Raw genomic sequence first — 15,383 nt, 5'->3', positions numbered from 1 at the left:
TGACCCCACACTGCCAAACAGACCTTCTTTATCACTCTCATTAACACACTCTCACGCAGTCCTCGTCAACTCTTTTCTATCTTTACTTCGTCCTATTACCTCCACCCACTAACTTACTCACTGCCCAGGTGATTGCTAATCACTTAAAATAAGATTGAGACAATTTGTCTCGAGATCTCCACTCTACAGATATCTCCCTCACTTTACACTCCTTGTCCTCCTGCACAATCAACACTTCCCTCTTTTAACCCAGCTACTATAGAGGAAGTCACTAATGCCCACCTAACCTCCTACCCCCTGGACCCTTCTCAAATACTACATTCACCCTCTCTACTGGCATCTTCTACAACCCTCTAAAACATGCACTAGTCACTCCAATACCAAAAAAGGCCTCACTGGACCCCACCAATCTTAACAACCTAAAGCCGCGTACACACGGGCGGACTGTCTGGCCAACTTAGTCCGTCGAAACACATTTCAGCGGACAGTCCGCTCGTGTGTGGGCTTCAGCGGACTTTTTCAGCGTGCAGTCTGGCGGACTAAGTATTTCGGAATTTCCGTAATATTGTCCGCCGTACTTTGGTTTCAGCGGACAATCCGCTCGTGAGTAGGCTAGTTCGACGGACTAAGTATGGCGCATGCTCAGAAAGGATTTACACGGCGAAAGGTTGCATTGCTGTGTATTGGACTTCCTATTTCTAGTCCCGTCGTACGTGCTGTACACGTCATCGCGCAAACTTTCGACGGACTGTTTGTGCATCCGTGTGTGGTCAAGTCCGTTCATTCGAAAGTAGGACGGACTGTCCGTCGGATTGTCTGACGGACTAAGTTGGCCAGACAGTCCGCCCGTGTGTACGTGGCTTTAGACCCATCTCTTTATTTCCTTTTGCCTACAAACTCCTTGAACGTTTAGTCTACAACCGACTGAGCGACCACCTCATTGACAATAACCTTCTTGTTCCCCCTTCCATCTGGATTTCGCCCACAGTACTCCACAGAAAGTGCCCTCCTAAAACTCACAAACAACTTACTAACAGCCAAAACCAACGGTCATTATTCTGTACTCTTGGACCTTTACGCTGCCTTTGATACATTTGCCCATCCCCTCCTCCTCAAAAAACTCAATTTGCTTGGTCTCCATGGCTGAGCTCTCCATTGGTTTGAATCTTACCTATCTCTAGCTACCTTACAACTCCACTTCCTCTTCTCCAACTCCTCTTACCCTTGGGGTCCCCCCAAGGTTCTGTCCTTGGACCTCTATTATCCTCTCTACTATTCTCTATCTTCCCTGTGTCAGCGGATAGCCTCCCATGGCTTCCACTACCATTTATATGCTGATGACACCCAAGCTGTTGGAGCTATATAAATCCTGTATAATAATAATAATGGGCTGAAGAGTGATCAAGCCTATTATGTACTTCTTCTTTTGGTCTTCGTAATTGTTGCTTTTGCTTACATTTTATAATTTAAATATTTAGAATTTTTAAAAATAATATCTTAGAAGTATTATTATTCATTACTACTAACTAGGACTATTACAGAAATAGTACACGTCATCACTGTACAATTCAGTGAGATGCATTCATAAGTCATAGTCTAGATGAGTGGTATGGTTGATTGGATTGGAAATTAGTGTATGTTTTTTTTTCCTAGCTTATAACACATATATATTATCCCTAATCAAAATAACTTCTTAAATGTGAAGGGAATTGGGTAGACAAATTCACCTTTGTTTGCTCTCTCCCCTTTTTGGGGGAATTATATATCTTCTTATGAATTAATTATTTTATATGTTCCCTTATTTATTGGTTCAGACTATTTAGGAATATACAGTACAGACCCAAAGTTTTGACACACCTTCTCATTCAAAGAGTTTTCTTTATTTTCATGACTATGAAAATTGTAGATTCACACCGAAGGCATCAAAACTATTAATTAACACATGTGGAATTATATACTTAACAAAAAAGTGTGAAACAACTGAAAATATATCTTATATTCTAGGGTCTTCAAAGTAGCCACCTTTTGCTTTGATTACTGCTTCACACACTCTTGGCATTCTGTTGATGAGCTTCAAGAGGTAGTCACCTGAAATGGTTTTCACTTCACAGGTGTGTCCTGTCAGGTTTAATAAGTGGGATTTCAAGCCTTATAAATGGGGTTGGGACCATCAGTTGTGTTGTGCAGGAGGTGGATACAGTACACAGCTGATAGTCCTACTGAATAGACTGTTAGAATTTGTATTATGGCAAGAAAAAAGCAGCTAAGTAAAGAAAAACGAGTGGCCATCATTACTTTAAGAAATTAAGGTCAGTCAGTCCGAACAATTGGGAAAACTTTGAAAGTGTCCCCAAGTGCAGTCGCAAAAACCATTAAGCGCTACAAAGAAACTGGCTCACATGAGGACCGCCCCAGGAAAGGAAGACCAAGAGTCACCTCTGCTGCGGACGATAAGTTCATCCGAGTCACCATCCTCAGAAATCGCAGGTTAACAGCATCTCAGATTAGAGAACTGGTCAATGCCACACAGAGTTCTAGCAGCAGACACATCTCTAGAACAACTGTTAAGAGGAGACTGTGTGAATCAGGCCTTCATGGTAAAATAGCTGCTAGGAAACCACTGCTGAGGACAGGCAACAAGCAGAAGAGACTTGTTTGGACTAATGCCGCGTACACACGGGCGGATTGTATGGCGTACTTAGTCCCTCGAAACACATTTCAGCGGACAATCCGCTCGTGTGTGGGCTTCAGCTGACTTTTTCAGCGTGCAGTCCGGAGTACTAAGTATTTCGTTTTTTTCGAAATTCTGTCCGTCGTACTTTGGTTTCAGCGGACAATACGGTCGTCAGTATGCTAGTCGGACGGACTAAGAATGACGCATGCCCAGAAAGGATTTACAGGGCGGAAGGGTGCTTTGCTGTGTCTTGGACTTCCTATTTCTAGTCCCGTCGTACGTGCTGTACACGTCATCGCGCAAGCTTTCGACGGACTGTTTGTGCATCCGCGTGTGGTCAAGTCCGTTCAGTGGAAAGTATGACGGACTGTCCGTCGGATTGTATGATGGACTAAGTACGCCATACAATCCGCTCGTGTGTACGCGGCATAAAGAACACAAGGAATGGACATTAGACCAGTGAAAATCTGTGCTTTGGTCTGATGAGTCCAAGTTTGAGATCTTTGGTTCCAACCACCGTGTCTTTGTGCGATGCAGAAGAGGTGAACAGATGGACTCTACATACCTGGTTCCCACCGTGAAGCATGGAGGAGGAGGTGTGATGTGTGGGGGGGGGGGGCTTTGCTGGTGACACTGTTGGGGATTTATTCAAAATTGAAGGCATACTGAACCAGCATGGCTACCACAGCATCTTGCAGTGGCATGCTATTCCATCCGGTTTGCGTTTAGTTGGACCATCATTTATTTTTCAACAGGACAATGACCCCAAACACACCCCCAGGCTGTGTAAGGGCTATTTTACCAAGAAGGAGAGTGATGGGGTGCTGCGCCAGGTGACCTGGCCTCCACAGTCACCGGACCTGAACCCAATCGAGATGATTTGGGGTGAGCTGGACCGCAGAGTGAAGGCAAAAGGGCCAACAAGTGCTAAGTATCTCTGGGAACTCCTTCAAGACTGTTGGAAAGCCATTTCAAGTGACTACCTCTTGAAGCTCATCAACAGAATGCCAAGAGTGTGCGGAGCAGTAATCAAAGCAAAAGGTGGCTACTTTGAAGACCCTAGAATATAAGACATATTTTCAGTTGTTTCACACTTTTTTGTTCAGTATATAATTCCACATGTGTTAATTCATAGTTTTGATGCCTTCAGTGTGAATCTACAATTTTCATAGTCATGAAAATAAAGAAAACTCTTTTAATGAGAAGGTGTGTCCAAACTTTTGGTCTGTACTGTATAAAATATATAAAATGTATTCTGTTTTTCTGTAAAAAAAATTATAATTTTTATGGTAACTAATTGATAATATATTTTATAATGAATTTTATATGAATTTTAATTATAATATAATCATATACTGTTGTAGTAGCATATGTGTCTTTTATCAGTATCTTATAGATATTTTTGTTGATTAGAAAAAAACATTCTTTGAACTGAATGACACGCCACAGGAAGAGCCTAGAATGGTTCATCCGGTGTCTCTCCTGCTCAATTAGTGTTTAGTGCATGGTGTGTGACATCTGGGAAGAGCCTCCAGTCCCAGCTGAAGCCTCTTATGGGGAAACGTGTCGGGTGGAGGAGCATTCCTTGACATAACCAAATACCAGCCTGTTGGCAAGATCCAAGGCTGTATTACCAATGTGATATTCACCATTTTCCTGAATGTAATTGCTACATATTTTACAATAAATATACGTTTGAAGTACTACACCATGAAGCCTCTTCCTCTTCTCCTGTTATCTTATGTACCTGAGACAAGCTGGAGACAAATGTTTGGGGGTTCTAAGCAAATTTTCTAGCAAAAAATGTAAATTAGAACTTATAATCAAAAAGATCCACAAAAGGCCTGGTCGACAAAATGGTTAAATCAAAGCACAACTGCATGAAATTATATTTTTTCTGTATCAAGCTGAAATTCTGTATCAAAAACAAAAATAGCTATGGAAATGAAAATATGTGGAAAATTACTTACAGTCCCCCGCTGTATATTCCTTATAGCCAATTAGATCTGGAACTTTCTCTAGCTCATCAATAAAAGTACAACGGTCTATAGTCTTACTGCTGACAGCCCCAATGAGAAGGGAGAAAGCGATGAGCATCTGTAGAGCCATGATGAGGTCTGATTCAGCTTTGATTTCCGGGGAATATGTTGACTTACCATTATGCAACACAAGGTGGAGTACATACAAGAATAATGGGTTGAACCATTTCCCATAACAAGGAAGTTCTTTAATTGTCAGTTTTGCAAAAGAACTAAAAAAACAGGTTTAGATGTGACAGTTTGCCCCATAGTTTTTGCTTACATTAGACCTAACTGAATGACATTTGGTTTGCCAAAGAAAATGTTTTAAATAAAAAGTTTTTCCTTTCTTTAATTTTTTTGTTGCATATCAGCACTGCTGATCTCCTGTAACCCCTTGCAGTTATTTCCTGGCTACATGCACTGGTTTCAAAGCATTTTCTTTTTCAAATGGAAATGGGAAAACAATAATAACAAACATGTATAGGCATTGCCAGGGGCGTACTGACCATTGGGCCACTCGGGCACTGCCCGAGGGCCCCATACCACTAGGGGGCCCCATTAGGGTTGCCAGCCTCAGTAAAAACCGGGACAGTATGTAAAAATGTGTGTTTTTTTTTTTTACATCTGTCTCCTTTTGATCTAAAAATCCCACGATTATAGCTGTCCTACCTCTCCAGCACCTTCTCAGCCAATAGAAAACATGTGTGTGTTTGTGTCTACTGTGTGGCCCCATAATCTCTGATTGCCTGGGGCCCCATAATCTCCTATTGCCCGGGGGCCCATGAGTTGTCAGTCCGCCCCTGGGCATTGCCATCCATTTCAATGGTTGAGTCCAAGGTTAGGAGGATCATCTGACACCCTCAGACAACCCATCTGGGAACAAGCTGTGTCACGAGGGGGAGACAATTCAGCCAACCTATAGACAGTTCACACAGGGGCAACCTGTCAGATGACTTAGCTGCCTGACAAATCATGCTCCATTCTGTACAATGCAACTTTTCTAATAGGAGTAAAGTCGCTCCGACTTAGAAAAAGGTTTGCAAGAGCGGCTTGCATTGACTTATACACAGAAGTTGCTTTGCACGCCTCGCTGAAGTCGTGCTTTACAGGTAGCTTCAGAGTCGGGCAACTTTGTGAACCGCACTTAGTCTCTTGTATTTAGTATTTTGTAGCTCAGTAAGGAACAAAAGTGATACAGCCAAACAGTGGTCCTGAAATGGAACAGTAACCATGTATTTTTAACGCATAGGCTGTTATGTGTACATGTAGACCTTAGATATAGTACATATTAAGTATTGCAAGGCAGGGGCGTACATAGAGCATTTGGCACCCGGGGCGGATCCTATATCTGGCATCCCCCCATCTGGCACCCTACCTCACTGATCATGTCTGCACGCACTCAGCCCCCTTCATACCTGTATGCACTCAGCCCCCCTCATGCCAGTATGCACTCAGCCCCCCCTCATACCTGTACGCACTCAGCCCCTCTCACACTGTACGCACTCAGCCCCCTCACACTGTAGGCACTCAGCCCACACACACACACCTGTATGCACTCAGCCCCCCTCATACCTGTACACACTCAGCCCCCCTAATACCTGTACGCACTCAGTCCCCCTCATACCTGTACGCACTCAGCCCCTCTCACACTGAACGCACTCAGCCCCCCTCACACTGTAGGCGCTCAGCCCACACCCACACCTGTATGCACTCAGCCCCCTCATACCTGTACATACTCAGCCCCCCTCATACCTGTACGCACTCAGCCCCCTCATACCTGTACACACTTAGCCCCCTCATAACCATACGCACTCAGCCCCCTCACACTGTATGCACACAGCCCACCCACACACCTGTAGGCACTCAGCCCACCCACACACCTGTAGGCACTCAGCCCCTTCACACCTGTACACACTCAGCCCCCTGACACCTGTATGCACTCCACCCCCTACACACCTGTACGCACTCAGCCCCCCACACGCCTGTACGCACACAGCCCCCTCACACCTGTATGCACTCAGCCCCCTCACACCTGTAGGCACTCAGCCCCCTCATACCTGTACACACTCAGCCCTCCTCATACCTGTATGCAATTAGCCCCCTCAAACCTGTATGCATTCAGCCCCCTTCATACCTGTACACACTCAGCCCCCTCATACCTGTATGCACTCGGCCCCCTTCATACCTGTACGCACTCAGCCCCCTCATACCTGTACGCAGTGAGCCTCCCTCACACCTGTATGCATTCAGCCCTCCCACACCTGTCTGCACTCAGCCTATGCACACACCTGTACACACTTGGCCCCCTCATACCTCTACGAACTGAGCCCCCTCACACCTGTACACACTTGGCCCCCTCATGCCTCTACGAACTGAGCCCCCTCATACCTGTACCCACTCAGCCCCCCTCATACCTGTATGCACTCAGCCCACCCACACACCTGTATGCACTCAGCCCCCCTCATACCTGTATGCACTCAGCCCACCCACACACCTGTACGCACCCAGCCCCCCTCACACCTGTACGCACTCAGCCCCCTACACACCTGTACGCACTCAGCCCCCCACACACCTGTATTCACTCAGCCGCCCACACACCTGTATGCACTCTTCCCCCACATACCTGTACAGACTCAGCCCCCACACCTTTATGCACTCAGCCCCCTCACACCTGTACGCACTCAGCCCCCTCACACCTGTACGTACTCAGCTGCCCCACACACACACCTGTAGACACTCAGTCCCCCCACAGCTGTAGACACTCAGCTGCCCCCCTCACACCTGTGCACACTCAGCTGCTCCCCTCACACCTGTACACACTCAGCTGCCTCCTCACACCTGTATACACTCAACTGCCCTCCAGCCCCCCCCCCATCTGTAAACACACACACAGATCTGCCTCCCCATACACAAACAGCCTCTTCACTTCACTTGTACCCACAGCCCCCACTTATAAGGTGTCTTCCTTGTCCCAGGTCTTGATTCCACATGTCCCTGTGAAAATACATTGCTGTACAGCACACACGAGGGGCGCACATACATGAAGCAGTCAGAGGTGACAGCATAGAGCTCGATGTGAGCTCAATGACAGAGCAGCCGGAGGTTCAGAGGTGTTTGTAAATACTCGGAATCACTCGGAAATACTGGGAAATACTCCATTCCCAAATGTTTTCGAGTTCAGCCGAGCTGTCCCCGAGTATTTCCGAGACTCTCCGGAGCCCCCGCACCTCTGGCCACATGCGGTATTGCATGCAATAGAAGTCAATGCAGAACTACTTATCTTTGTTTCCATTGACTTCTATGGGGAAACTCGCTTTGATATGCGAGTGCTTTGGATTACAAGCATTCTCCTGGAACGGATTATGCTCGTAATCTAAGGTTCCACTGTATATATTTGATATTTGAACATATATCAATTTTTGTATTATCACCAAATATGTATGATATTATTTTACACTGAATTTTTAATTAATAAATATACATTTTTAGCATATCGTTATCACTTGTCTTCAAAATAGCATGGATAAACAACCTTGAATTAATTAGTTGTATTGTGGAATAATGTGAAAATCTCCTAAATCACAGATTTTGCTTAATTCCATAAGTATAATATTGTTTTAATATGTCAGAATAAACAGGGGGCTGAATGCGTACCGGTGTGAGGGAGGCTGAGTGCGTACAGGTGTGTGGGTGGGCTGAGTGCATACAGGTATGAGGGGGGCTGAGAGCATACAGGTATGATGGGGGCTGAGAGCATACAGGTATGATGGGGCTGAATGTGTACAGGTGTGTGGGTGGGCTGAGTGCGTACAGGTATGAGGGGGGCTGAGTGCGTACATGTATGAGGGGGGCTGAGTGCATACATGTATGAGGGGGGCTGAGTGCATACATGTATGAGGGGGGCTGAGTGCATACATGTATGAGGGGGGCTGAGTGCATACAGGTATGCTGGGGGCTGAGTGCATATAGGTATGAGGGGGCTGAGTGCATACAGGTATGAGGAGGGCTGAGTGCATACAGGTATGAGGGGGGCTGAGTGCATACAGGTATGAGGAGGGCTGAGTGCATACAGGTATGAAGGGAGCTGAGTGCATACAGGTATGATGGGGCTGAATGTGTACAGGTGTGTGGGTGGGCTGAGTGCATACAGGTATAAGTGGGGTGAGTGCGTACAAGCATGATCAATGGGGGGGTGCCAGATATAGGATCCGCCCTGGGTGCCAAATGCTCCAGGTACAGCCCTGCCTTGCGATACTTCATCTGTATCTAAGGTCTACATGAACACATAACACCCTATACTTTAAAAATACATGGTTACTGTTGTGTTACCTGTTTACTTTTCTGTCCATTTAGGGACCACTGTTTGTCTATCACTTTTGTTCCTTACGGAGCTAAAAAAGGCTAAATACAAGAGACTGAGACAAAGTCGCCCGACTCTGAAGCCGCCCCATAAAGCACGACTGCAGCGCAGCTTGCAAAACGACTTCAGTATAGAAGTCACCCCAAAGTAGTACAAAAACCTTTTCTAAGTCGGAGAGACTTAAGTCGCTCCTATTAGAACAGTTCCATTGTACAGAATGGAGCATAATTTGTCAGGAGGTTAAGTCGCCTGACAAATTGCCCCTGTGTGAACCGGGTCTAAAGGTTCACTGAATTGTCCCCCTCGCGACACAGCTTGTTCCCAGATGGGGTGTCTGAGGGTGTCAGGTGATCCTCCTAACCTTGAACGCAACCATTGAAACGGATTGCAATGTCTAGTTGTCTACACGTTTGTTATTATTGTTTTTCCATTTCCCTTTGAAAAAGAAAATGTTTTGAAGCCAGTGCATGTAGCCAGGATTACTATCACATCTAAACATGTTTTTTTTTAGTTCTCTTGCAAAACTGACAAGTAAAGAACTTCCTTGTTACGGGAAATGGTTCAACCCATCATTCCTGTATGTACTCCACCTTGTGTTGCATAATGGTAACTCAATATATTCCCTGCAAATCAAAACTGAATCAGACCTCATCATGGCTCTACAGAAGCTTATCGCTTTCTTCATGCTCATTGGGGCTATCAGCAGTAAGACTATAGACTGTTGTACTTTTATTGATCAGTAGGGATGGGAAAAACACCCCCCTGGCAGGCCGCAGGAAAAGAGGGGGGGCGAGAGAGCACCCCCCTTCTGAACCATACCAGGCCACACGCCCTCAACATTGGGAGGGTGCTTTGGGGTAGCGGCCCCCCAAAGCACCTTGTCCCCATGTTGATAGGGAAAAGGGCCTCATCCCCACAACCCTTGCCCAGTGGTTATGGGGGTCTGTGGGCAGGGGGCTTAATGGAATCTGGAAGCCCCCTTTAACAAAGGGTTCCCCAGATCCCACCCCCCGTGTGAAATGGTAACGGGGTATATTTGTACCCCTACCATTTCACAAAAAATGTGTGAAAATGGTAAAAAAAAGACACTACATGTCTTGGGATAAGTCCTTTATTAAAAAAAATAAAATAAATAAAACTATCCTGCGGAGACTTCTTCTTCTCACGCTCCGGCGGCCTGCAAAAAAAATTAAAAAGCTGCAAGCTGCCTACGATGACGGGCCTCTCAGGTGACAGTTCTTTTATAACTGAGGGCGGGGGCCACATGATGACATCCCCGGGTGACCCCACCCCCTCTGATGCATGGGGACATCCCTATGGCTTTCCCGTAGCATCAGAGGGGGCGGGACCAACCCGTTATGTAACCGAGTGACCCCGCCCCCTCGGACACTAAAAAAATGTACTTTAAAATCACTTTAAGAAAGGTTTTTCCAATCACAGTCTGTCAAAACATTACAATTTGTGTCATAGTAGAAACCCTAGGGGTACATCATGCATGGCGATAGCGATTGATTAATTTAGTCCTAACTGGAGATGTAGCCATTTAACCACTTCAGCTCCAGACCAATAAACACCTTAAGGACCAGAGGTCTTTTTCCAATTTCGCACTGCGCTGCTTTAACTGGTAATTGCGCGGTCATGCAATATTGCACCCAAACTAAATTTGCGTCCTTTTCTTCCCACAAATAGAGCTTTCTTTTGATGGTATTTGATTGCCTCTGCGATTTTTTTTTTGCGATATAAATGGAAAAAGAGCGAAAATTTTGAAAAAAAAAGATATTTTCTTCTTTTTGTTATAAGAAAAATCGAATAAACTAAATTTTAGTCATACATTGAGGGCAAAATTTATTCAGCCACATGTCTTTAGTAAAAAAAATGTCAATAAGCGTATATTTTTTGGTTTGCGCAAAAGTTATAGCGTCTACAAACTAGAGTACATTTTCTGGAATTTACACAGCTTTTAATTTATGACTGCCTATCTCATTTCTTGAGGTGCTAAAATGGCAGGGCAGTACAACCCCCCCCCAAATGACCCCATTTTGGAAAGTAGACACCCCAAGGAAATTGCTGATGGGTATGTTGAGCCCATTGAATTTTTTTTTTTTTTTGTCCTAAGGGATTGAATAATGACAAAAAAAAAGTTGTCACTAAATGATATATTGCTCACACATGCCATGGTTATATGTGGAATTGCACCCCAAAATATATTCTGCTACTTCTCCCGAGTATGGGGATACCACATGTGTGGGACTTTTTGGGAGTCTAGTCGCGCACGGCACCCCGAAAACCAATCACCACCTTCAGGATTTCTAAGGGTGCAAATTTTTGATTTAACTCCTCACTACCTATCACAGTTTCGAAGGCCATAAAATGCCAAAATAGCACAAAACCCCCCAAAATTTACTGAGAGGCATGTTGAGTCCATGGAATATTTTATATTTTGCCACAAGTTGCGGGAATATTACAAACTTTTATTTTTTTGCACAAAGTTGTCACTAAATGATATATTGCTCACACATGCTATGGGCATATGTGAAATGACACCCCAAAATACATTCTGCTGCTTCTCCTGAGTACGGGGATACCACATGTGTGGGACTTTTTGGGAGCCTAGCCGCGTACGGGACCCCGAAATCCAAGCACCGCCTTCAGGATTTCTAAGGGCATACATTTTTTATTTTACTCCTCACTACCTATCACTACCTATCACAGTTTTGAAGGCCATAAAATGCCAAGATGGCAGAAAACCCCCCCAAATGACCCCATTTTGGAAAGTAGACACCCCAAGCTATTTGCTGAGGGCCATGTTGAGACCATTGAATATTTTTTTTTTGTCCCAAGGGATTGAATAATGACAAAAAATAAAAAAATAATTTTTTTTTTACAAAAAGTTGTCACTAAATGATATATTGCTCACACACGCCATGGTTATATGTGGAATTGCACCCCAAAATATATTCCGCTACTTCTCCCGAGTATGGGGATACCACATGTGTGGGACTTTTTGGGAGTCTAGTCACGTACGGCACCCCGAAATCCAATCACCACCTTCAGGATTTCTAAGGGTGCAAATTTTTGATTTAACTCCTCACTACCTATCACAGTTTCGAAGGCCATAAAATGCCAAAATAGCACAAAACCCCCCAAAATGACCCCATTTTGGAAAGTAGACACCCCAAGCTATTTACTGAGAGGCATGTTGAGTCCATGGAATATTTTATATTTTGCCAAAAGTTGCGGGAATATTACAAACTTTTTTTTTTTGCACAAAGTTGTCACTAAATGATATATTGCTCACACATGCTATGGGCAGAAGTCAAATTACACCCCAAAATAAATTCTGCTGCTTCTCCCGAGTACGGGGATACCACATGTGGGGGACTTTTTGGGAGCCTAGCCACGTACGGGACCCCGAAAACCAAGCACTGCCTTCCGGATTTTAATATAAAATGCTACCAAAAAAACTGTTAGCGATCGCAGGGATCAGGCCTGACTCTGCAATCGCTGCAGTTATGTGTTTAGTGTTTTGTAAGTGACAGTGATCGATCGATACTGCACTTGGGTGGGCTGGGCAGAGGGGCAAAACGCAGGTGCTAGCAGGTATCTGGGCTGATCCCGCTAACAATGCGTTTTTTTGGAACCCTGAACTGCTGGGGACGCTAGTATAGATCTGATCAGATCAGATATTGATCTGTTCAGATTCTATACCACTACAGGAGGTGTATGCTTTGCGCGTGGGTGTTAGCGGTACTGGTACTAACCTAGCGCTGCCTGGGGCGACGCAGACCCTGACCCTAAAACCTAATTGATATCACCCGCCGGGTGATCAGGGGGTTAAACCTTTATTGGGTAATAAATGGTGGGTGCCCTGATGCTATAAAAAGCAAACTAACCAGAGTCACCCGTAACACTTATACGGTGATCAGTGGTGAAAGGGTTAACTAGGGGCAATCAGGGGGTTCAAATTTTTATTAGATAGTATATGGGGGTCCCTGGCGCTATATAAAAACCTGACGGGGAACCTAAATAACTAACTGGCTAACCAGCGTCACCAGTGACACTTATACTGTGATCGCTGGTGAAAGGGTTAACTAGAGGCAATCAGGGGGTTAAAACCATTATTGGGTAGTATATCGGGGTACCTAGCGCTATAAAAACCTGGCGGTGAACCTAAAAAAATAACTAGCTACCTAGCGACAGTAGCGACACTGATGCAGCGATCAGAAAAATTATCGCTTAGTGACACTGGCAAAAGGGGGTGAAAGGGTTAACTAGGGGCAATCAGGATGTTAAAACCATTATTGGGTAGTATATTGGGGTACCTAGTGCTATAAAAACCTGGTGGTGAACCTAAAAAAATAACTAGCTACCTAGCGACAGTAGCGACACTGATGCAGCGATCAGAAAAATGATCGCTTAGTGACACTGGCAAAAGGGGGTGAAAGGGTTAACTAGGGGCAATCAGGATGTTAAAACCATTATTGGGTAGTATATCGGGGTACCTAGCGCTATAAAAACCTGGCGGTGAACCTAAAAAATAACTAGCTACCTAGCGACAGTAGCGACACTGATGCAGCGATCAGAAAAATGATCGCTTAGTGACACTGGCAAAAGGGGGTGAAAGGGTTAACTAGGGGCAATCAGGATGTTAAAACCATTATTGAGTAGTATATCGGGGTACCTAGCGCTATAAAAACCTGGCGGTGAACCTAAAAAAATAACTAGCTACCTAGCGACAGTAGCGACACTAATGCAGCGATCAGAAAAATGATCGCTTAGTGACACTGGCAAAAGGGGGTGAAAGGGTTAACTAGGGGCAATCAGGATGTTAAAACCATTATTGGGTAGTATATTGGGGTACCTAGCGCTATAAAAACCTGACGGTGGGGCGCATGCGCGGAGACTCCGAAGATGGACGCTTAGTCTGAGAGCTCCGTCCCGCCGCAGCAGCTCCGGCCTCTATACCGGCACCCTCGGATGCAATCTTCGCCTGAAACGAAGCCTCTAAACGAGCGGAAGCCTCGGGGACACCTCCGATGTACGCGGAAGCGGTGAGAAGAAATTTAACGACCGCTTTTGACGCCGCAGTGTCCCTGTCAGATTCAGCCAAGATGACGGCGGCCTCGCGCTGCCCGGGCCCCGTTCGCCTGCCTAACTCAAACAATGCTGCATCCCCATCCATTTTGGCACCAGACCCCTTGCCTGACTTCCCCCCCCTGGGAGACACTTCTCCTGCTTCTACAGCATCCCTCCTGGAGCATACCCTAGCAGACCTGGGACTCTCACCAATGGAGGCTGGCCCACCTCAGTCTCCTCACACACTACAGCCTGAGGCTTCAGGCCTACCGCAAAATCTGAATGTGGCTGAACTCTTTGCAAAATTTGCAGATCTCCTGAACATAACAGCGAATAAAATTACAAGCGATATTAAGGCAGACCTTCACAATATTGGCTCCCGCATAGAAATAGTGGAATCTAATTTGGAAACCACAATTTCTAGGACCAATCAAAATACGGCTTGCATACAGAATCTACAGGAGCAATTGGAGACTGCACAAGCTAAAATTGACGATCTCGAAAATAGAAATCGAAGGTATAATTTTAGGATCAGGGGGCTCCCTGAATCCTACAAGGATGTTCCTGAAACGGTCTCATCTCTCATCAAAACACTTATTCCGGATATCCTGCACCACCGACTGGAACTAGACAGAGCTCACAGGGCTCTCAGGCCCCCCAGAGCGGATGGGCTCCCCCGAGACATTGTGGTTAAGCCCCACTTTTTCTCAGTCAAAGAGGAAATAATGCGCAAATCAAGATCCCTACCAAAGATCATTTTCCAAGGGCATCATTTACAGATCTTTGCAGACTTATCCCCGTCCACTATCCAAAAAAGAAGAGCCCTGAAACCCCTGCTTCAAGTTTTGCTGGACAAAGAAATTAAATACTGGTGGCTTTTTCCTTTCCAACTTAAATTCATGTTGCGTGGCAAAGCCTACACTTTTGGTTCCCTACATGAAGGGGAAAAACTCCTGCTGCAGCTAGGCCTTATCAGCCAAATTCCAAATCCTACTCCTCAAGGAAACACGTTCCAGTCAGCTAAACGACAACTGCCCACCAGCCCCCTACCTCCAGTGTGGGAGACTGTACGATCCAAGAAATCTAAGGAAACTGGTCCCCCCTGAGTGTATCAACCACAGGACCTTCGAGTATTTTGCAACTTCTCAGATGCTCCCTGGGAGTAATTACCACCTTACTTGTGCCTTGGACTCTAGACCTTTCCTCTGTCCTCTATTTTAGCACCCATCTATAGAGGTGGTGCGGCGGGCAT

At 45.4% G+C, this 15,383-nt stretch overlaps 1 protein-coding gene across 2 annotated transcripts in view; it reads right to left on the bottom strand.

Annotated features, from left to right (window-relative positions):
• LOC143935847 (lysozyme C-like) overlaps positions 1 to 15,383 on the bottom strand; it is a 108,919-nt gene that overhangs the window by 18,987 nt on the left and 74,549 nt on the right. Inside the window, exon 1 of one of the 2 annotated variants that reach the window (XM_077459971.1) lies at positions 4,645 to 4,800. The exons of the other annotated variant lie outside the window; for it this stretch is intronic. Within the exon in view, the coding sequence (XP_077316097.1) occupies positions 4,645 to 4,783 (139 nt within the window). The 5' untranslated portion in view covers positions 4,784 to 4,800. Of the gene's footprint in view, positions 1 to 4,644; positions 4,801 to 15,383 lie in introns of those variants that run through there. 2 annotated transcript variants of the gene reach the window in all.

The sequence above is a fragment of the Lithobates pipiens genome, unplaced genomic scaffold (genome assembly GCF_037356315.1).
Source record: "Lithobates pipiens isolate NorthernLeopardFrog02 unplaced genomic scaffold, aLitPip1_a1.2 Scaffold_28, whole genome shotgun sequence".
NCBI lineage: Eukaryota > Metazoa > Chordata > Amphibia > Anura > Ranidae > Lithobates > Lithobates pipiens.
The sequence above is the reverse complement of the archived record's forward strand: the minus strand, read 5'-3'. Positions and strand labels throughout refer to the sequence as shown.